The sequence below is a fragment of the Plasmodium falciparum genome, assembly GCF_000002765.6.
Source record: "Plasmodium falciparum 3D7 genome assembly, chromosome: 13".
Taxonomy (NCBI): Eukaryota; Apicomplexa; class Aconoidasida; order Haemosporida; family Plasmodiidae; genus Plasmodium; species Plasmodium falciparum.
The window spans coordinates 2,170,001-2,195,000 of record NC_004331.3 but is presented as its reverse complement, the minus strand read 5'-3'; the positions used below and the strand labels follow the sequence as shown (position 1 = coordinate 2,195,000).

Genomic DNA, 25,000 nt, shown 5'->3' with positions numbered 1-25,000 from the left:
AAAAATAAATAAATTTATATGTAAGCTTCAAATTTTTCTTTCAAATGAAAGAATAATATTAGAAAGTTTTGTAAACTTTTTTTTGTAGATTTATAAAATTATTCATATTTAAAAAAAAAAGAAAAAAAAAGTCGTGCTTAATTATTTTCAAAAGGAATATATATATATAAAAATACATATATTAAAAATATTTTCTATGTAAAACATATATATTATATATATATATATATATATATATTATATACTATATATTATATATTATATATATATATAATTTATTACATAATATGAATATTATTTCACTGCCTATAAAATGATATACAAAAGAAAAAAATTTATATGTATATTTTTTTTTTTTTTTCAAATATATCAATCTTATAAAAAATTATAATTAAAAAATTTATATAATATATTAATTTTTTTAACGTTCTTGTCATTTCTTATTCATTTCAATATAATAATATGGTTATGTAGAAATATAATATTAAATTATTCTTATATGTATTCACAAATTGGTATGAATCAATTATATGTAAGGTATAAATTTATCCCATCAATTACTTTATATATATATATATATATATATAATATATTCATTTTGATCATACTGAAATATCAAAAAAAAAAAAAATTTCCAATAAATATAACAATAATCGTCATGTGGTTATTATATATTAATAAAAATTATTATATACATATAGATAACATTATAATTATATGAACAGATATATAATTGCAGATCATACAAAATATTTTAAAAAAAATGTATATATATCAAAATATCTATGAATATAATTTTATTAATATTAGGAGGATATATTTTTTTTTTTAAAAATGGTTCATTATAATATATTATTTATTCATATTAGGCTTTAAAAAAAAAAAAATTATGACTATCATAAAAAATCGCTGTTGTTTATTTTTAAATTATTTAAACAAAAAGAGTACATGCATCCTTATAAATAATAATAAACATGGGAACTTAAACCATCAAAAAAAATTTATTAGGACATCTAAATTAAGCTTAAATGTTTTAAAAAGAATAAAATCAGAAAAAAATATAAATATTAAAGAATTGAATAAATATTTAACAGATGATAATAAAATGAACTTGGACATTTTTAAAAAATTAATATATAAAGCTAAAAATAATAATGAAAATGAACAAGAAAGTGTTGAAAATTTATTATTAATATTAGTTTTATTTAATAAATATTATCCATATTTTGAAAATAATTTCTATTCGAATTTATGTTTGGATATTAATAAGAATCTTTTAAATTCTATAAAATTTAAAATACATTATCTATATACAAGTAAAATGTTAATTCATACAATGAATATATTAACCAACTTAAATTTAGTTGATAATGTTTTATTAGAAGGATATATGAATAAATGTTTTTATTTTATAAAAAATGATGAATATAACATAGAAGATTTAATTCATTATCTTTCCATTCTTAATAAAATAAGTATAATTCAAAAAAATTTGTATTGCAAAAAATTACAATCGTTTAATTGGTCGTTGATCAAAATTATATGTGACAAATTGACATATAATTTTGATCATCTATTTATGTTATCTGATAAAAATAATCATTTTTCTTTTTTTATAAAAAAAAATATTAATGAACAAATTAAAAACCTTTCAAATGATATTAATAATAAAGTTAATAGAACATATCATAAGATAAATTATAATGAAAAGAAAAGTTCTGTTATACAAAATAAAACAAATGTCAATAACATTTTGGATACTCCTTTGATTAGTCAAAAATCATATAATATAATTCAAAAAAATCAAAACAAAATAAATCAGGAATATTATAATATTATATGTAATCATAATGTATATATTAATAATCTCAACAGAGGTCAAAATCATATGAAATTATATAATATTCAGGAACAACAGGAAAATAATAATTGTAATAATAATATGAAAAATTATGACCATAATAATAATTCCTTGTATTCTAACACACTTACAATTGTTGAAAAAAAATTGTTGATCTTAGATACACTATTAAGTATTTCAAGAAGTTTAAAAGATTTAAATTATGTCCATTTAAAATTAACAAATGAAATTGTAAATAAATTGAAAAATGAATTTCTTAATATATCAGATGATGAAGATATAACTCCTTATATAGATAATAATTCAGTAAATAAAATATTTTATATTATGCAATGCTTATTATATTTAAAATTAGATTATCATATGTTTTATAAAAGTGTTCTCAATATGTTTATGAACTATTTGCCATTTTCAAACAATTTAATAATGCTTTTTTTCCTCCTAGCGAAAAATAAATTATTTCCATCTAAAACGATACATATATTTGATTCAGTTTTTTCAAAAAATATAAAACAAAAGGTTTATGATACAAATAGTTTAATAATTTTATTAGAATCATATTCTATACATAAATATAGACAAAGTGATATCATAGGTGATATATTATCATATTTTATGTATTCAAATATAGAGCATAATATTTATGATAAAAATATAGATAACGCAAAACGACAGTTATCAAATAATAATTCGAATATTTTTTTAAATAAAAAAAATACATTTGATCATAATTTAGAAATGAGTTTATATCCTCAAGATGATAATATTGTTATAAAAAATAAAAACAATTCTTACGATGAAAAAGTAACTAAAGGAGAAAATAAAAATGATCCAACTTCTTTCATTTTCTCTTCATCTCATAATATAATAAAAAATAATGAAATGGATAATCTTATTATACCTGATGATAATCAAAATATTAAATTAATAAATAAAAATAATAATAAAAATAATAATAATACTTTATATAACAATTTATATAATAATCAATTATGCCAAGAAAAGTTAAAAAATATTGATATAAAAATGAATAATTATTTTACCTCTATAAATATTTCTGATAAAGTAAAAATCTTTTATAGTTTATTCAAATTAGATATATATGATGAAGGAATAATATATCATATAAATAATATTTTAAATAATGAAAGAATACATGAAATAAATTTTAAATTATTAATAAAATTGTTATTAGGTTTATGTTATTTTTCATTTGAAAAGGTTCATATTTACAATTTAATAATTACCAATTTGATAAAATATGATATAATTCTGGATAATGTTTATTTAACTCAACTCAAAATATGTGAACTCGCCATAAGAACACAACATGTGCCCAATGTATACAACCATTTGAACAAAGAATCTATTGAATATTTAAATTGTATAAAAAATAAACAAAAAACTATAGAATATCATGTTAAATCAGATTTACAAAAAAATGTAAAAAATATTTTATTAACTTTTAATTTAACAACATTAGAAGAAGTAACCATAGGTCCATACAATGTTGATTTTGTAGAAGAGGATGAATCATTTTTTAAAATACCAAAGAATTATATACTTCATCAAAATAAACATCTAATGAAACATAAACATTATACAAATGACAATAATAATAATTCAATAAATTTTCAAACATATGTAAAACAAAATGATGTAAATAATGTAACAAATAAATTTGAAAATAAACATAAAAAATTAATAATTGAGGTAAATGGAGAACATCATTTTTATAAAAATACAAAATCATATATATCCTTATCCAAATTTAAACATAAATTGTTAAGTGATTTAGGATATGTTGTTATTAATATACCTTATTTTGACTGGGCTATTTTAAATACAGATTTTGATAAAAAAGCATATATTAAAAAATTAATCTATGACCATTGTGATATACAAATAAGAAATATCATAAATTTAAATCAAAAAAATGAACACATTAACAAAAAGGAATTGGATGAAATTTCTAAAACTATTCAAAAGAGTAAAGAAAAAACAGATTTATTAACTAATATAGAAAACTTACGAAAAAAGAATAAAATTAAATTTTTAAAGAAAAAAATTAAGCATATATAATATATATCATTTCCTATTTCAAATATATACAACGTTGTTTTTCTTTTTCTTTTTTTTATTTTTTTAATAAGATGCAATTTTTTTAGTCTTTTTTTATTTATTTATTTATTTTTTTTGTAAAACTTAACATATTTAGAATAATATATATATATATATATATATATATTTATTAATAAAATTGTAATATAATTAGATATATAACCAATTTTTTATGCTTTATAACAAAAAAAAAAAAAAAAAAAAAAAATTCAGATAATATAATACATATATATATATATATATATATATATATATATATATATATATATTAATAGAGAAAGAATTTATAAAATTATATAGTTCTTTAAAAGGGAAAAATACATTATTGTTACAAGAATTATCATAGTAAAATATATACACATATAAAATGTTAATAAAAATACACATTTTTTTTTATTTTTCTTTTAATATTATCATGGAAAAAAAAAAAAAAAATAAAAAAAACATTATACAGAGAATAATTTATTCCTTCATTTAAACCATTATATTTAAAATATATATATATATATATATATAATAAAAATAATAATATATGTTTATTGTGAACTTAAAATATATATAATTGTAATTATTTTAATAGGACTGTAATTAATAAGAAGAATATATTCTCTACTAATTTGAATCATCAGTATAAATTTTCTATATCCTTATAAGATAACATACAGAAAGCACATTATATCATATGTAAATGTAAATATATATATATATATATATATATATATATATATATATATTCATTTATTTTTATATTTATATACATAATAGATATATATAATATTACAATATGGTAACATTTAAAAATTGTCAATTTCTTCTTGAAAGTCCACATCATCTTCTGGGGCCTTTTCTTGGGTTTGATAATTTTTGAATGTGTTATATCCATATGTATTTTTATTTGAAACACCCTCAACTATTGGACCTGCATAATTTGGATGGATTCTTATAATAACCTTCTCAGGATCATCTTCATTAGTTTCTGATAACAGTTTTATATCTTGATTTATTAATCTGTTAATAATTTTTTTTAATTTATAAATCCATTCATCAACTTGTTCACTAGATTCCGCTTTTGCATATACTTGAAGATATGTTTCAATTAATTGATCTTGTGTAATGCTTTCATTATTATTATTAAATTCGTATTCTTTAATAATTTCAAAGATTATAGCAGATATATATTGATATTCGCTAGCTTTAATTGTTGTAATTTTTTTGTTTTGTTCAGTATTTTCAGTTTCTTGATCCAATTTATTAACCTTGTTACCCATTAAAGAATTATTAACTTTATCAAATTCTTCATCCAAGTTGATTTCTTTTTCGTTTGATATTTTCTTCATAGATGCTTTGAAAATGGAACATGCAATTTCTACATGTTTTACATCTACGAAATGAGAAAATTTTAATTTGGCTACAGCTTCACTTAATCTAATAAGCGATTCTAACTGACGCACAGTCATTCTCATAGATCTTTGTGCACCTGGAGAATATTCAATATTTCTAAAGGAAACATAATACTGTATTAATTTATATTTTGCTTCATCAGTTAATAATGGCTTGACTCTTTTACTTAATTCTAAATATATTTCTAATTTAACAGAATCCAATTTTCCTGCATTTGCTCTTAAATGTTTTTCAGCTTCTTCTCCACAATGCATAGAAACCAAATGGTTAGCTATACTAGTATCTTTATCAATATCAATACAATCAAGCATAGTATAAAATAAATCAAAACGAGATAATAATGGTGCTGGAATATTTACATTTTGAGCAAATGTTTTTAATGTATCATATCTTCCATATTTAGGGTTGCAAGCAGCAAGAACAGAAGCTCTTGCATTTAAGGTAGCTTGTATACCAGCTTTTGTGATTGAAATGGTTTGCTGTTCCATAGCTTCATGAATAGCTACCCTATCTTTTTCATCCATCTTATCAAATTCATCTATACAACAAATACCTTGATCAGCATACATTAATGCTCCAGCTTCTAAAACAGTATCTCCTTGATCAGGATCTCTATGAACAGCTGCAGTTAAACCAGCAGCAGTTGATCCTTTTCCTGATGTAAAAATTGCTCGAGGAGCAAAACTTTCAACATATTTTAATATCTCACTTTTGGCTGTACCAGGATCTCCTACAATACACATATTAATATCTCCTCTTAATTTACAATTTGATGTAATCTTTTGTACACCACCAGTCATCATTAATAATGCTCCTTTTTTAATTTCAAGATTACCCCAAATTTTTGGTGCTATACATTCTGCTAATATATCTATAGTATTTGGATGCATTGCAATATCTCTTAACCATTTCAAGTCATCACAATTAAGAATTTCTTCACAATTTATATCTACTTGCGTTTGTTCATCAAAATTATTATCTTTCTTAGAACTATTTAATTTTTCTATTTGACATGCATATATACATAACTTATGATTTAAATCTTGTACACCAACACCTTTTATCCCAGTTAAACCTTGTGATACTAATGAGTTTTCATTTTTCTTTAAAAGTTGTCTGGCTACACTTCTAGGTACATCTCCTGGTTTCATTAATGTTGGAATATCTGGAACCACAATTAAACATCCTGTAACTATAATACGATCTCCTGCATGTACACTATCTACAATATCATTTCTTAATATTACATCCATATTTCTAGGCATAGAACCAGGTGGACTTTCTTGAGCAATTTCTTGTAATCTGATTTTTTGCCAATCAACAAAATAGGATTGTTCCAAAACGAGAGACCAATCAGACATATTACTACAGCTAGCTGAAGGACATTTACTTGGTTGTGTATATCTAAATTGTTGCTTCACACCGTTTATAATATTACCGCATTCATTACATTTAAAAGCTGCTAATGTTAATTCAGGTCTTACATCAGATGTTCTTGTAACTTGTCCTCTGACACTAATCATTTCTCCAAGCATTTCACATCTTAAACTTCGTAAAGAATGTATAGGATTCTTCTTATTATAAAACCTTAAGCATATTTTTCCAACTTCTTTCGTTTTTATAGGATTAATACTTTCTGCTAATAACTGTACTTTTTTTTCAAAAATATCTAATATTCTTAAAAAGTGTCTTTTTATATACATATATAATTGACTACCTATATCAAATCTATTCTTGTCAGTTGGTTCCCACATTAATACATGTTTCATATCAACAATCAAAACCTTATTTCTTGAATAAGAGTTTTGAAGAATAGAAAATAATAATAGTACATAATGAGAATCTTTTGCTATTTCTAAATTACTTGGAAAATCAAAATTTAAACTATCTTTCCAAATACTATCACCATCATCATCATCTTCTTCACTTTTTTTTTCAGAAAATGTTTTTAAAAATTTCTCAAATACTTTAGCCATATTTTGATCTTGAACATATGATGGTTCTTCTTCATCATCATCATCATCTTCTTCCTCTTCCCCATCATCAACTAAATCATTTACACTCATTTGAGAATTTTCGTCGATTCGCCTTTTCTTCTTTTGAAAACTGGAAGTTTCATTATTACCAAAGGCACTATGGGCATCTAGTCCGGATAATTCACTTTCATTAAATATAGCTGACATTTTAAGTATATAATCTCAAAAAATATATGTGCGATTTGCTAATAAAACATAAATATAAATAAATAAATATATATATATATATATATATATATATATATATATAAATTTTCTTATATCGATATATAATATATATAATATTCTTTCGTAATTAATTATATTTACATTTATTATTATATGAAGAAAAATGATATTATGAGATATATATCTTTTTCTTTTTAAATTACACACACATATATATATGTATATATATATATATATATATATATATATATATATTATATAATTTAAATTATTCAAATATATCAAATAACTTTCTTTATTCCTTTTTAGTAATATTTTGGATATAATATTTATTAATGTATTCGATACAATCTCTTTTGTATATTTTACGATATATTTTAATATAATTTTTAACATAAACTTTGAGATACTTTTTAAGATATTTATGAATATCTTTTTGATATATTTTATTACTATATTTTTTAAAATATGCTTTTTTATACTTCTTATAGCATATTAAGTATTCCTTGCAATTCTTTTCAAATTTTTTACAATACTTTTTAAATTTCTTTAAGCACTTCTTTTGTTTTTTCCTTATCTTCTTTGCACTCATTCATTGGTATATCTTTATCCAATAAATATTATGTATAATTTATTTTATATATATATATATATATATATATATATATATATTTATGTTTTGTTTTTTCTTTTAAATGAATTATTAATTTCTTTTTTTAAAAATATCAAATTCGTAAATAAGAGGAATTTTTTTTGCATATAAATAGTATTTAAGTTTTTTACTTTTTTTTATTCGAAATATTAGTTATTTTTTCATAAGTATAAATATTAAATACATAAATGTATAAATTTAAATAAATAAATAAATATATATATAAATATATAATATATATAATATAATATATTTTAGATTATACATATTAATGCATAAAAATATGATTATATATAATACTTTTGTTTTTCCTATATTTAAAAAACGAATTGCAAAAAATTAAAGTTATAATCGTGAAAAAAATTAAATTGAAAATTAAAGAATTAAGAAAATTAATTAATTGATACTTGAAAAAAAGAATTTTAAAAAAGACACAAAAAAATAAAATTATGTATAAAAAAAAAAAATAAGAAATAAGAATTATATGTATGCTATACATATATGAGAGCTAAAGGTAAAAAACAAATGTGCAAAATAAATAAAATATATATATATATATATATATATATATATAATATTTATATACCCCTGAATCATATTAATAAGCACAAAATGGAACTATTCATACAGGATAAAAAAAAGAAGGAAATTAAATGACCCTGATAATAAATATATGTTATGGATTACATAATATATACTGATATTCCATTTTAATCAAAAACATACCTACACACACAATATGTATATATAAATATATAATACTTTTTTATTATATTTAAATATATATTATTTAATATATGCTTTTTTTTTTTTATAAAATTTTTTTTTTTCTCCAGTCAAATAACATTTCATCAAAGTCCATTTGTGAATTTCCCATTTTCATAACTTTTTTAGGATTGTTTTTTATTTTTTGTTCTTTCCTTTCCATAATTTTATTTTTAAATTTATTTATCTTAACATTTTTATTTTTTTTTTTTTTTTTGATTTCCTTTAAGAAATGTTCCTTATTATCAAATTTGTCATCATATAAATAGTCAATAAAATTGTTTTTTTTCTCTTCATACATTTGTTCTGTATTTTTATCTTCTGATAATATTCTATTCATTTCATTTTTGAGTTCTTTTATTTTTAAATTTAACTGGGATAAGGATATATTCTCTCTAATTAATATATCTTTTTCTTCATCATCAAAAAATCCTTTTGGTATATTCTCTTTTTGTGTTGTTATTATATTATTTGTGTCCTTTTTTGTATTTATTCTAGTATATAATAAATCATTTTCAACTTGTGGCTTTTTCATATTTAATATTTCATAAATTTCGAGAATATTAAAGTTGTTCTTTTGTTCAGCATCATAATTATTATTATTATTATTATTATTATTATTCTTTTTATGAAAATCATTTAATTCTTGTAATATAACATCTTCCTTTTCGTCATTGATTTCTTTTTCTTCATTGTATTTATTTCCTAGGATGTTCTTTTTTTTTTGAATTAACAATTTATATAGGTAATCTAACTCTTCATAATATGCGGAATCTTTCAATTTGTATAATTCTACATCGTTCAGATTATTATTAATTATATTAATAATATTATTACTATTGTGTAAGTTATTTTTATCCTTTTTATTACTATTTATATGTAAATCATTTAAATTTTTTTTCATTTCTTTTTCTTGTTCTTCTTTTATTATATTTGTATCCTTTGTCGTATAATTACTTTCTGTTAACACATCCTTCTCAGATTTGTCATTATCTTCATTTGAATCTACATCTACATCGTCATATTCTAAACTCAGTAGATCATTTAAATTATTCTTTTCAATTTTTCTTCTTTTATTTAATACTTTTTTATGAAAATCATCATTTTCATCAAATTTTAAATCATCTTCATTAGGTTCAATAATTTCATACGTTTCTAAAATTTCGACATGTTCATTTTTATTATTATTATTATAATTGTTATCATTATTTAGATAATTACTAGTTGTATGTTTATTTGTTTTTTCTTTATTAAAAGTAAGGGAAGCTAATCCTTCTTCTAATATTTTTTTATCATCAATATTATCATATTGATTCATGCTATAATGTTGTGTTGTTTTATCACTTTTTGTCGTTAAATATTTTTGATTTTTTTCATTATCAGAATGCTGCAAATTTTTTGGTAATTTTTCATCAATATTATTTTCATTATTTAGAGAATCAAAAAAATCATTTGGAAGATTATTATCTTCATCATTATTTATATTATTGTGTACTTTACTTTTTATGTTTTTATCATTATAATTTATATTCTCATTAAATGAATTGTCACTCTCAGTATCATCACCATATTCTAAGAAAGCCTTTTGCAAGTCATTATTTTTATTTAATTTATTTACTGGAGCTTTTGGTTCATCAAAACTTACTTTTTTTGATTCTCTATTAAATGTAAATTTTTCTTTTATAATGTCATAATAATTTTTTTTTGACACTTGTATATTATTATTCTTTTCATCCTCTTCCACTTTAATTTGTTCATCAGTATTTTCATAATTCTTTTGTATATTTAAAAAAAGTTTATCCCCATTTTTACAATTCTTTACATTTAATTCCTTTTCTTTCTTCTTTTCATCATCATTATCATCTTTCTTTTTTTCTTTTTCTTTGATCCTGTTCTCTTCTCGCATCAATTTCCTTCTTTCCTTTTCTTTTCTTATTAAATCTTTGATATCGCTAGACATTTTTCCTCAGTATAAAGTATAAATATATATATTAAATGGATTATATATGTAATATATATATAAATGCTAATTTCAATATAATATAAAAGATAAAATATCTTAAATATATACATTTAATCTCTGATATTTTATCGAAAATTAAGCATTTTGAAGATTAATTCAAAAAGGTAATTTTTTATTTTTAAAATAATTTAATTATGAATCTGTACAAATATAAGAATTAAATAAATATGTAATATATATCGTAATATATATCGTAATATATATCGTAATATATATCGTAATATATAGAATTTTATAAATTTATTACTTATAAGGTTTATTAAATTTTTTTATATTTGATTATTATTTATTTATTTATTTTTTTTATATAATAGAGTACATTATGGTATATATAATAATTACATTCCAAAATAAATCAATAAATAAATAAATATAAATATTATATATATATTATATATATATATATATTATATATTTCAACAATTCAAATAAATAGTAGTGCATATTTATTAATGTAAAAAAATAAATTAAAATAATATGCATATAATATATACACAGGTTTATAATGAACAATTAATTTATATACATATATACTTTAGGACGAAATGTCATATATTTACTTTTCCTTAAAAGGGAAATAAGGAAAAGTAGCTAAAAAAAAAGGACAATTTTATTAAATTTTTTTTTTTATATATAATATTTTTGGCATATATAATTATTAATTTCTATTTCTTTTTTTTGTTTTTCTTTTTTTAAATTAAAATATATATAAAATATGTATATAAAATAAATACATATTATAAAATTCTATAAAAAAAAAATATATATATATGTATATATAATTAACAATTTAAATTAAAGTGTATAATTAAAACTCATAATTAAGGCATATAAAAATGATACTTTTTTGTTACTATTTTTTATTAATGTACTGATGAATCATTATTTATTTCACATGTATAAGTTTATATAAACAGGTAATTATACGTTTATATTTTTTTTATTTTTATTTTTTTTTAATTTCTTAAGAAATTATAATGTTATAATGCTAATTTCATTATGAAAACATAAATTTGTATAATAAGTCATATTGTTTTATTTATATTTTATTTAATATTTCATGTTTTTGTTAATAAAATTGTCCATATTACAACATTTATAATCTCTGATTATATATCTATATATATATATATATATATATTCTGTAAAATTCCATGCACGTACCATATTTTATATGGAAAAAATATACGTCAAAATATATGAATTGTCTGGATTAGAAGATAAGGATAATTTTTCATGTTATATAAAAATATATTGGCAGAATAAGAAATATAAAAGTTGTATACTTCAAAAGAATCCATATAAATTTAATGAAATCTTTTTATTACCTATAGACATAAAAAATAATGTTAAAGATGAGAAAAATAATATTTTGTCCATTGAAGTATGGTCCAGTGGTATATTAAATAATAATAAAATAGCCTATACCTTTTTTGAGCTCGATCATATTAGAAGAGAAAGAATATCAAGTGAAAAGATTAATTTGATTGATGTTGTAAAGAAATGTACATTGCAAATATCTGTTCATATAATAAATAATAATCAAGATATCCTATTTTGTAATATAAAAGATATATTTGGTAATAATAAAAATGATAAAGAAATACATGATGCCATATTAAAATATGGAGGTAATGAAAGGCATATAATTAAGGAACTTCGTAAAGAAAAGGAAATTGGACAATATAATAATATATATTTTAATGATTATGTAAATGTTCTTAATACTGATCCATCTCAGAATTATATATATAATGATATGCCTAAAATTACACCAAATAATATATATAATAATATGAATAATGATCAAACAAATCATACATATTTAAAAGCACCTAATAGTTTATATAATAACGAAAACACAATTTATTCATCTAATGTACATTATAGCACTTATATGAACAATTCACCTACTTATAAAAATTCAAATAATATGAATCATGTAACAAATATGTATGCATCCAATGATTTACACAATTCAAATCATTTTAAACCTCATAGTAATGCATATAGCACTATAAATTATGATAATAATAATTATATATATCCTCAAAATCATACAAATATATATAATAGAGCATCTCCTGGTAGTGATCAAACTTTATATTTTTCTCCATGTAATCAAAAGAAAGCATTGCTTATTGGGATAAATTATTATGGAACCAAATATGAATTGAATGGTTGTACAAATGATACACTGAGAATGAAAGATTTGCTAGTAACAAAATATAAATTTTATGATTCCTCAAATAATATAGTTAGATTGATTGATAACGAAGCAAATCCAAATTATAGACCTACAAGAAGAAATATTTTATCAGCACTTATGTGGTTAACTAGGGATAATAAACCAGGAGATATTTTATTTTTCCTTTTTTCAGGACATGGATCACAAGAAAAAGATCATAATCATATAGAAAAGGATGGTTATAATGAATCTATTCTACCGTCTGATTTTGAAACAGAAGGTGTAATTATTGATGATGAATTACATAAATATTTAATTCAACCCTTAAATGAGGGAGTAAAATTAATAGCTGTTGTAGATAGTTGTAATTCTGGAAGTAGTATTGATTTAGCTTATAAATATAAATTAAAATCAAAAAAATGGAAAGAAGACAAAAATCCATTCCATGTAATTTGTGATGTTACACAATTTAGTGGATGTAAAGATAAGGAAGTTTCTTATGAAGTTAACACAGGACAGATTGCACCAGGTGGATCATTAGTTACAGCTATGGTACAAATTTTGAAAAATAATATGAATACACCTTCTATTATAACTTATGAATACTTATTACATAATATACATGCTCATGTCAAACAACATAGTAATCAAACTGTTACTTTTATGTCATCTCAAAAATTTAACATGAATAGACTATTCGATTTTGAACATATAATTAAGAACAAAAATAACCAACTAGGGCAAATAATTAATAAATATATAGAAAAAAATAAAAGCAAAAATAAAAATAAGTTAAAGCATGAACTTAAAAATTTATTTTTCTTTTAATATGAGAAAAAAAAAAAAAAAAAAAAAAAAAAAAAAAACAATATAATATAATATTATACAACACATATGGTTTTAATTCAAAAGATTAATTAATAATATATTTATTTATATACACATATCCTTTTTCATAGATACGTGAAGTGAGTTTTCATTTTTATTGTATTTTTATTTTATAATTAGTTTCTCCTGATAATTATTATTAATACACATTTATATTTTCCCTAAAAAAAAAATTAATAGATGCTTAATATTGTTGTCTTTACACATGCAACAAAAGAAGAAAAAAAAAAAAAAAAAATGAAAAAAATAATAAAATTGACAAATTCAAATGATCTTTTTTTTTTATTATTATTATAATTATATAAATAAATATATATATATATATATATATATTATATATTTATGTAAATATTCATAAACATTTTTACATTGTTGCATTTACTTTGTTACATGTAAAAATAATTGAATGCATCTTTTGATGTGGTTCATATTTTTGATGTTAATAAAATTGGTCCTTTTTTTTTTTTTTTTTTTAACGTCTTAATGAGACAAGTGAGCACTTTCTCCAAAAAGGTGTAAAAGACATTTTTGTATATTAAAATGAACATAAAATAAAAAAAATATATATATATATATATATTTCTTCATTTATTATACATATTTACATATTTTATATAATAGTGCTGAACTTAAAAGAATAATTAATAATTCCATTTTTCACAACCAATCAGTTAAGTCATTAAAATGTTTTAATTTTTTGTTATGTTGAATAATGTATAGTTTTCTCTATAATTATTGTTTTTCTCTTACAAAATGAAAATTACCCACATGATAGAAATCATATTAATATATATGTATATAAATATGGTTATATAGATAAGGTGTAAATATTATATATATTTGTGAAAATTTTACTAGTCATATTGTTATATAATAATTAATTTTTTTTTTTTTTTTTTTTTTTTTTTTCTTGATCATTAAATTACAACATGAAAAATGGTCTTTTTATTTAAATATATTCCATATACCTTTTAATATATACATAATACAATTTTCTTAAATATAAATATTATTATTTGAATATTATACCCAAATATGCCATGGGAAGAAAACGAAATGGTGCTTTTACATTTCACCATACATGATGTTTACGATAATATAGAGAATAAGATATCTCTTGAAGAAAAACCATATATAAAATTTTATTGGAAAAATAAAAAATATAAGAATTATTTGAAATATTTTACAGATGAAATCAATTGGTTTTCTGAATTTTTCTTACCTTATAAAATAGGTGACTATATAGAAAACCTCATCGTCCAAATATGGGCTAACAGTTATATACTTAAAACCAAGAAAAAAGTAGCTTATAATTATATTAATATAAATGATGTTGAAAGAAAAAGGAAAATTAATGGGAAAACGGAATTAATTGGCAAAAGGAATGGATTAAAAATTATTTATAGTCTTCAACTTATTCGATATTCATTATATGAATTTATGAAAAATACACAAATGTTAATATTAGATAAAATTTCTATCTATAAAATGATACAAATACATAGGAAAAATCAAAATATATCAGTACATCGATATCATAATAATCATCATCTTTTTGATAAATATATTATATCTCTTTTCGAAAAAGAAAATTATATAAAAAAAAATACAGCTCTAAAATTAAAAACAATAAAAGAACATAAAAAAAAAAAAAAAAATTCAAACATTAAATCAAATGTAAAAAATGAACATATTCAAATAGAAACAAATAATAAAAATGAGGGAAGAAAAAAAATAATAATAACAGACCAAATTAATTATAGGAAAAACAAAACAGAAGGCAATATAAAAAATAACCCACAAAAAAATAATTCGAAGAATACATCAGTACTTGATTCAAAAAAGAATCTAAAATCACAAAAATTAAATAAAAAATTAAACAAATCAAATCAAACAAAACAAAATATAACTGATAATAAAAAATCAAACAATAATAGTACTCACAGTAAAAAAAAAAAAAAAATTATGACGAACAATTTACAACTAAAAAACACATCACACACAAAGGTATTAGGTAATCATAAAGGATCGATAGAAAAAAAAGAACCTAATAATATATTTAATATCCAAAAACAAAATTCCTTTTTAGACCTAGGTTATAAAATACATAGAAGTTCAAATAAAAGAAATTTTAAAATCTTAAATTTTAAAATGGTACAATCAAATTATCATGATAATGAGAAATTTAATAATAACATATCACATGAAAAAGGTCTAAACAAATTTAAGAATACAGATACCAAAATTTATGTTTACTAAAAGAAGTCTGGAGAGAAAATATATATATATATATAAATATTTATATATATAATTTTATTACAGTTTTGTTAAACCATTTATATATATTCATTTTAAATGAATAGCAAAATGGATAAATAAAATAATATTTATAAATATATATATGTATATTTATTTTTAACAAAAAGGATATTAATATATATACATTCTAAAAATATATTACCACCGTTAATATCTTATCAGTAAATATTTTATACAATCTCATAAATTTTTATTCTGAAGTATTATATATATATATATATAATATAATATAATTCGAATGAATAAATTAAAAAAAATAAGGTTCTTTTTTAATAATTACTATAATAATATTAAAACTTCATGTTGAATTCATTCATTTTGAAATGAACCAAATATACTCTATAATTTAGCCATATTTTATATTATTGCATAAACTTTTTTTTTGTTACTTCAATTAACTTTTTTTTTTTTTTTTTTTTTTTTTTTTCCTATATAATTTTTCTTAAATATCCTAATATTTTTCTCACAGAGAAAAAGAAAACATAATTATGTATAAACATTTAATATATATAATATTTTTAAAACATAATAACTAAAAATAAAAAAAAAATTACAAATAAATAAATAAAAGAAAATACTATAAAATAATAATAAAATTTAAAAAAATGAAATGTTGAGATTTTTTTTTTTTTTTTTTGCTTGTTTTTTTTATATTATTATCCATTCTTGGAAATGGATGTTATTTTTTATATAATTATATGTATAAAAAATATAATACTTTATTTTGAAGATGTTTTAAAATTAAATAGTTTAAAGTGACTTGTATAAATATATGTTATATTTTAATATTTGTTTATTCATTAAATAAATAATATTACATATATTTGTATAATATTACAATATATTATATATATATTATAAAATATTTTTATAAGATAATACCCTAAAACAAATATATTTATAATAAATATAATAGAAATTAATTTTCTTTTCATATTTTCTGTTCATAAATATAGATTATATATTATTCGTTTATTTTATTTTATTTTTTTTTTCTATTTCCTTTTTACCATTTTATTTTTAGCATTTATTCATTAATTGAATTAAATTATTATATGTATATATATTTATACTTATAGAACAATTTTTTTTTTTTTTTTTTTCTTTCTATATTTACTTAATATGTATTTTTAATTTTTTATTAGTTTATTTTATATCATTTATTTATTTTTATTTTAAAACGTTTATGTTATTTTAATTTTTTTTTTTTTTTTTTTTTTTTTTTTTGTGCTTTTCTCTAACCCCCAATAATTAATAAATGTTATTTTATAATATTATAATATAATACAATATAAAATAAAACAAAATGGATAAAAAGAAATCAAAGAAAGAACCAATAAAGAAAAAAGAATATAACAAAGTGAAACATGTAAAATTCAGAAGAATTAAGAAAATAAATTTTAAGGAGGAAAAAATACGAACAGATAAAAGAAAAATCAATATTGAGAAAATAAGAGTAAGAAAAAAGAAATACAAAGATACAATATATTATATTATGTTAATATATTTATTTATATTATATATGCTTTTTGTTTTATTTTATTTTATTACTTTTAGAAACGTCAAAAGAAATTTGATACACTTTATAAAAAAAAAGAGTATACAAAAAAATTAAATGGACAAAAAAATGAATATATGAACTTGAAAAATGAATTAGTAAATGAAAAATTTGATACGGAAAGACAATGTGTTTTTATAATAAGAAACGATGTTGATTGTATACATAACGAATCCAAATTGTTATTAAAGGTAAATATGGGAAAATAAATAATTATACATATATATATATGTATATATATATGAGTTGTGATTTTTTTTTCATTATATATTTACATATTTTATTTTATTCTATAGGAATTAAAGCTTATTAATAAGTATGATGGAATAATACTAATAAACACAGAAGAAAATATGAAAAAGCTTTATGTTATAAAACCATATATATGCTATGGATATATTAAAAAATATAATTTTTATAATCTTATGGAAAAAAGACTTTATATAAGAGATCAAGATCAAATAAAAAGATGTGATTCAAATAAAATGATTGAACAAATATTTAGTAAAGAAGGAATATATTCCTTCAGATCCTTTTGTGATTATATTTTTGAATGTAAAGATAATGCAGATATTATAACGAAAAATTATATTTATCCCTTTGATTTTTCCTTTTTAAATACCAAGATAACTTTTGACTTTTTACAATTTAAACAAGACTTTAAAGGATTCTTAAAAAATGAAATTAATGAAATATTAGAAAAAATTATATAAATTTTAAATATATTGTGATCATGTGAATTTGTGTTAACAACTTAATATATATCATATAATAATTCTAAATCCATGCACAGTTATTAGATAATATAATTATATATAAAGGAAATTTATAAAAAGCAAAATTTTGTTTGAATTTTACTTTTATAAACATTTGTCATAATTATGTTATTTTATTATTTTATTATTTTATTTTATTTTTTTTTTTTTTTTTTTTTGTAATATACTTATTATATTACTGTTTATTTTCTTTAATTAAAAATACTTAAAAAAAAAACGCAAATATATATATGTATATATATATATATATATATATATATATATGTGAGTTACATAAAAATGAGGATAAAAATACCAAAGGACATATAATTTATAAAACGATTTACATCACTGTACTAATGATATACCTCATTTTGTATTAAAAAGAAAAAATAAAATAAAATAAAATATAGGCTTATATAAATGTGCTTGTATTTTTTTTTTTTTTTATTATTATTCCTATACATTTTAGTTTAGGTTAAAATTCTTTTTAACTATCATATTTTTTCTATTAGGACCTACACCAATCCAAACTATTGGAGTTTTTAAATATTTCTCTATAGCTAAAATATATTTTTTTGCATTTTCTGGTAATTCATCAAATTCATTACAAGTTGAGATGTCTTCTTTCCATCCACTGAATTTTTCATAAACAGGTTCATATTCTTCTGATATTTCTTCTTCAACAGGGTAGCAACCCTTTTCAAGCAGTTCTCCTAAAAAAAAAAAAAAATAAATAAATAAATGTATATATATATATATATATATATATATGAAAACATTAAGATATAATATTTACATATTACACATATAAAATATACATATGCTTTAATTGATACCTGTTTTTTTATTTTTAAAATTGACACACAATAATATTTCCTCTAATCCAGATAAAACATCCAATTTTGTTAAGTTTATCATATCAATACTATTAATGCACTTAACATATAATAACATTGGTATGTCGAGCCATCCACACCTTCTTGGTCTCTTGGTAGTCGTTCCATATTCATGACCTTTTTCTCTTAAATATTGACCAACGTCATTATTTAATTCAGTTAAGAAAGGGCCACATCCAACTCTGGTTAAGTAACTTTTAACTACACCTACAACTAAATTCAGTTTTTTATGATGAATTCCAAGTCCTGAGAAAACCCCACCAACTGTTGTACAGCTACTAGTTACATATGGATATGTTCCAAAATCAATATCTAACATAGCTGCATTAGCACCTTCAATTAATACTTTTTTGTTGTTTTCTAAATTTGTATTCATAAAGGAAATAACATCAACTATTCTATCTCTTAACTTTAAGTGATAATTATAAAATAAGTTGAGTTCTTTTTCTTTGTCATATTCTGTTATATTATATAAATCCATTAAGTGGTCTATTAATTTACTATACATATTTTTAAAATTTTCAAAATTTTTTAAAGTTCCTAATCTTATACCTATTCTGGAAGCTTTAGTAGAATAACATGGTCCAATACCTCTTTTTGTTGTACCTATTTGTTTTCCTTCTTTTAATTTTTTCGTTTCTTGGATTGAATCAATAATTTGATGAATATCAAATAATATATGTGCTTTATTTGATAAATATAATCTATCTAACAACTTTCCCCCAACTGATTCAATTTCTTCCATTAATGATTTTACATGTATTACCATTCCGTTTCCTAATACACTTATATTATTATCATATAATACACCACATGGTAATAAATGTAAAGCATATTTCTTATCATTTACTGATATCGTATGTCCTGCATTAGCACCTCCATTAAATCTACAAGTAATATCAGAATATTCTGATAACATATCAATTATTTTTCCTTTCCCTTCATCACCCCATTGTGCACCTAATATTGCAACTACATTCCCTTTATCCACATTTTTTATTTGATGATCAAATATGTTCATTTTGTACAAGAAATAAAATTAACAAAATAAAATCAAATAATAATAAATAAATATGAGAACATATATATATATATATATATATATATATATATATATATATTTATTTATTTATTTACATATAGTGTAAATGCTATAAGATATAATAAATCATATATATAATATGATCAAAATATATTAATGCCAAAATATCTAATGGATAATATTAATTTTTAAATATTTTAACTTATATTATTATTTTCAGGAGAGAAAATATAATATAATATTATATTATACTTTTTAAAAAAATATATATATTATATGATCTTTTACAACACAATTTCATTAATCTTTATTAATAAAATTATATAGATATATGTATATGTATTGGAAAAATATTTTTTACATTAATTATTTTTCTCTTTTTTTTTTTTTTTTTTTTTTCGTTTTTTTATTATTCTCCATTTGGTAAATTTAATACAAATCAAATGATTTTAAGCCAATTATTTTTTTATCATAAATATTATATGTTATAAAAGATACTTTCTTTCTAATAATATATATGATATTTATTTATTATATATAATATAATTTAATAATAATAATAATAAAAAAAAAAAAAAAAAAAAAAAAAAAAAAAAAAAAAGCTCATATATAACAGATATATTAAAATTTTTAAAACGTTCGACATATATCTATAATTAAAAAAAAAAGAAAAAGAAAAGAAAATTATATGAAAAAATTACACGAACCTTTTACATATTTTTCATTATTTTAATAATATATTTAAATTTAAAAAAATATATAAATATGTATATAAAGTATACTGAATCACCAGAAGAAAAAAAAAAAAAAGGAGAAAAAAGGGTTAGGGTAATATGAAATAATGAAAATTATATAATTCATATATTTTGGAGATTTTTTATTAAAAAAATAAGGGGAAAAAATTGACATTTATATTTTTAACTAAAATGTAACAATTATGTAGAAAATAATATAATCAATATTATTATATAATATAAATATATAATTAATATGACGACTTTTAATTTTATAATATATATATTTATATAATAATTTTATTTTTACTATATATTTATATATATATATATTATTTATATATTATTTTAAATAAAATATTATTAAGATCTCAAAATATATATTGTGTAAGTTACGATATTTTATTTTATGAAATTTATATTATACTTTTTCTTTTTTTTTAAAAAATCACTTTTATATATGGTGATTAAGTGGCATACAATATGATTGTTCCATACATTAAGAATAAAAAATAAAAATATATATAAAAATATATTTATATATATATGTATATATATTTATTAGACATTTATACAATTATTATAGCTCATAAATCTTCTTAAATATCTCCTTGGGTTATTCATAAGTAAAACATATATTCACATATATTTATTTATAGTATATAAATGTTTCTCTATAAAAAACACTTTTAAAACTATTTAGTTGTTATATTTAATTCCTTTAGGATATTTTACACAATATAGGATTAAAAAAAGGTTTTAATATATAACTATATTTTCTAATATTAGCATATTATTCATATATTTTTTCCATATACATATCTTTTATTTTTCTTTATTTTAAATCAAAGGATATAATTATATCATAAATGTTTTAAAAAACATTTTAACCCTTACTCGTTCCCTTTATTCCATTTATATTTTTCTTTCCACCACGTAATTTTTTTACACTACTTAAAATAAAATTTATACCTTCTTTAAAATTCGCCTTTATACAAAAATTAAGTGAAAACGAAAAAAAAAATTTATTATAAATTTCACATCAGGTTTTTTTTTTTTTTTTTTTTTTTTTTTTATATAAATAATATTATTAAAATTTTCTTTTTTTCTTTCTTTTTATATTTATAACTATATATATATATATATGCATAATATTATACATATAAGAAGGGAAACAAAAAATTCTATACCAATAAAAAAAAAAAATATATATATATATTTTTAATATAATAGGTAAATCAATTTACATTATAATCCCATTATAGATATGATATTATTTCATTTATACAATATTTTATTTTATGTTTTTTGTTTTCATTCTTTTATTGATAAAAATTACAAATTTTACCAAATATAACATCCGTTAAAATTATATATATATACAAAATTATATATATTATATATATATATATATATATATATATATATATATTTTATTTCAATTTATCAGCACATATATAACTATTATAATATAATATATATATTATATATATATATTATATAATATATTATGTAAATATATTTATATATATATGAATTTTTTTTTTAATCCTTTTAAAAAACATATATATATATACCATTTATTAATTACGTTTTACTTTATGAATAATGTATTATATATTTATACTATAATATCTAAAGTATATATATATAATTATATATATTTATTTATATATATTTCTTTTTATAATTTTTAACTTTTACCGCTTTGATATAATTTCATAATATTTTTTTTTTTCCTTCATTTTTTTTTATTGGCAATTTCAAACTGCATGTTTTTGTGAAATAAATTTATATATATATTTTTTTGAAGCTATTTAATTATATAAAAAAAGTGAATAATAAATAAAAAACAAAAAGTAAAAATAAAAATACTGGAAAAGAACAAAAATATATGTATATATATATATATATATATATATTATAATAAAATCCCGAATATGATAATTTTATAAAATTATGAAGATTAAATAAAGAAATGAAGTAAAAATAATTAAGCGGGAAAGCATAAAATATATCATAAATATATTATATATATATATATATATATAATATTTATATTTTTTTAGAGAGATTGTTTAAAAAAGAAGGAAATTACAATAATTAAAAACAGGATAATTATAGAACGTTATTAATGTTTAATATATTTGTATATAATAATATTTTACATTTTTTTTATAACGTGTAATATATTATAATATATTTTATAAAATATCTTTTATATTTTATAAATAAAATATAACCTTGTATATAAATAAATATATAAATATAAATATATATATATGTATAAAATATAAATTTGTACATATAAAATATTTTATATAACATATAATTTCTAACCTTCCATACCTTTTGTATTGAGAAAATTGACGAACAAAATAAAATAATTTTCTATAAATTCCTTAAGGCAAATAAAAAAAGAGAAGAAGTTTAACAAATACCTAAATATATAATCATAATAATAGACACAAAAGTATTATAAAAAATAATAAAGGAAGAAATAAAATTATATCAAACTTAAGGACACAAAATATTTATTTATATATTATACACTACCAATTTTATATAAACACAACCTTCAGAATATAAAACATATGATATTTAATATAAAATGAACATAGTACTTTTTATATATTTTAATATATATATGTAAATTAATTTTTTTTCAAAATAAATTAAGCATACCATTTCTTTTATGAAGAGATAATAACAATTTGTTTATATTAATTATATATATATATATATATATAACTTACATAATTCAACAGATGAAAAATGACATATTAAGGATAAATTTAAAATATTATAATTAAATATTAGAGAAAAAGTTAATATAAGATCATTTCTTCTTTTCTTTTCTTTTTTTTTTTGTCATAACATATAAATATTATATATATATATATATATATATATATATATAAGACAAAGCCAAATAAATAATAATTTAAGACACAGTTGAACATTATACATATAATATATATATATATATATATATATATATATATATGTATGTATCAAGAGAGAGAGAAAAAAAAAATAAAAACATTTTTATTTTATATCCGTTATATAAACCGCATTTAGTAATATATAACATATACACTATATCATATTTGTATATGATTTAATGTTATAAAAAAATAATATAAAATTAATATAATAAATTAACTTTAAACGATGTATAATTCATGGTTTGAAATAGTGCGATCCATATCGCCATATAACTGGGCAATGTTAGGCATAGCCCTTTCATTATTTCTATCTATTATGGGTGCAGCATGGTAAAATAAATAAAATAATAATATTGAAAATGTTGAAAATACAACATTTAAAATGGGTTATTATTTAATATGATGATGACGTGGTCTCTCTACCAATAAATATATATATATATTATTATAATGTCATACATGTATAAATATGTTCATATATTTTTTTTTTTTTTATAGGGGTATATTTATATGTGGTACAAGTATTGTTGGAGCTTCGGTTAAATCACCACGTATTATTTCAAAAAATTTAATATCAATTATTTTCTGTGAAGCATTAGGTAAATGTATAAATATTGTATAAACATAATACAAAATGTATAT

The 25,000-nt window shown here is 18.5% G+C and overlaps 8 protein-coding genes across 8 annotated transcripts in view; 5 read left to right on the top strand and 3 right to left on the bottom strand.

Annotated features, from left to right (window-relative positions):
* Positions 1 to 889: 889 nt before the first annotated feature.
* Positions 890 to 3,943, top strand: PF3D7_1355200 (RAP protein, putative; the record flags this gene model as incomplete). The annotated part of the gene is made up of 1 exon (XM_001350228.1): positions 890 to 3,943. The coding sequence occupies one exon, from the start codon at positions 890 to 892 to the stop codon at positions 3,941 to 3,943; it is 3,054 nt and encodes a 1,017-aa protein (XP_001350264.1).
* An 833-nt stretch (positions 3,944 to 4,776) lies between these two features.
* Positions 4,777 to 7,566, bottom strand: PF3D7_1355100 (DNA replication licensing factor MCM6; the record flags this gene model as incomplete). The annotated part of the gene is made up of 1 exon (XM_001350227.1): positions 4,777 to 7,566. One exon carries the CDS (start codon positions 7,564 to 7,566, stop codon positions 4,777 to 4,779), a length of 2,790 nt encoding a protein of 929 aa, XP_001350263.1.
* A 1,484-nt stretch (positions 7,567 to 9,050) lies between these two features.
* Positions 9,051 to 10,964, bottom strand: PF3D7_1354900 (conserved Plasmodium protein, unknown function; the record flags this gene model as incomplete). Its single annotated transcript, XM_001350225.1, has 1 exon — positions 9,051 to 10,964. One exon carries the CDS (start codon positions 10,962 to 10,964, stop codon positions 9,051 to 9,053), a length of 1,914 nt encoding a protein of 637 aa, XP_001350261.1.
* Positions 10,965 to 12,201: 1,237 nt separating this feature from the next.
* Positions 12,202 to 14,043, top strand: PF3D7_1354800 (metacaspase-1; the record flags this gene model as incomplete). Its single annotated transcript, XM_001350224.2, has 1 exon — positions 12,202 to 14,043. One exon carries the CDS (start codon positions 12,202 to 12,204, stop codon positions 14,041 to 14,043), a length of 1,842 nt encoding a protein of 613 aa, XP_001350260.1.
* A 1,095-nt stretch (positions 14,044 to 15,138) lies between these two features.
* On the top strand, positions 15,139 to 16,362 carry PF3D7_1354700 (conserved Plasmodium protein, unknown function; the record flags this gene model as incomplete). The annotated part of the gene is made up of 1 exon (XM_001350223.1): positions 15,139 to 16,362. The coding sequence occupies one exon, from the start codon at positions 15,139 to 15,141 to the stop codon at positions 16,360 to 16,362; it is 1,224 nt and encodes a 407-aa protein (XP_001350259.1).
* Positions 16,363 to 17,728: 1,366 nt separating this feature from the next.
* Positions 17,729 to 18,693, top strand: PF3D7_1354600 (60S ribosomal protein L7-2, putative; the record flags this gene model as incomplete). Its single annotated transcript, XM_002809035.1, has 3 exons — positions 17,729 to 17,878; positions 17,980 to 18,171; positions 18,277 to 18,693. 3 exons carry the CDS (start codon positions 17,729 to 17,731, stop codon positions 18,691 to 18,693), a joined length of 759 nt encoding a protein of 252 aa, XP_002809081.1.
* Positions 18,694 to 19,203: 510 nt separating this feature from the next.
* PF3D7_1354500 (adenylosuccinate synthetase) lies at positions 19,204 to 20,655 on the bottom strand (the record flags this gene model as incomplete). Its single annotated transcript, XM_001350221.1, has 2 exons — positions 19,204 to 19,451; positions 19,575 to 20,655. The coding sequence occupies 2 exons, from the start codon at positions 20,653 to 20,655 to the stop codon at positions 19,204 to 19,206; spliced, it is 1,329 nt and encodes a 442-aa protein (XP_001350257.1).
* A 3,929-nt stretch (positions 20,656 to 24,584) lies between these two features.
* Positions 24,585 to 25,000, top strand: part of PF3D7_1354400 (V-type proton ATPase 21 kDa proteolipid subunit, putative) — a gene marked incomplete at both ends in the record, with an annotated part of 1,103 nt that continues 687 nt past the window's right edge. The window contains 2 exons of the mRNA XM_001350220.1: positions 24,585 to 24,688; positions 24,857 to 24,957. Coding sequence (XP_001350256.1) covers positions 24,585 to 24,688; positions 24,857 to 24,957 — 205 coding nt within the window. The remainder of the gene's footprint in view (positions 24,689 to 24,856; positions 24,958 to 25,000) is intronic.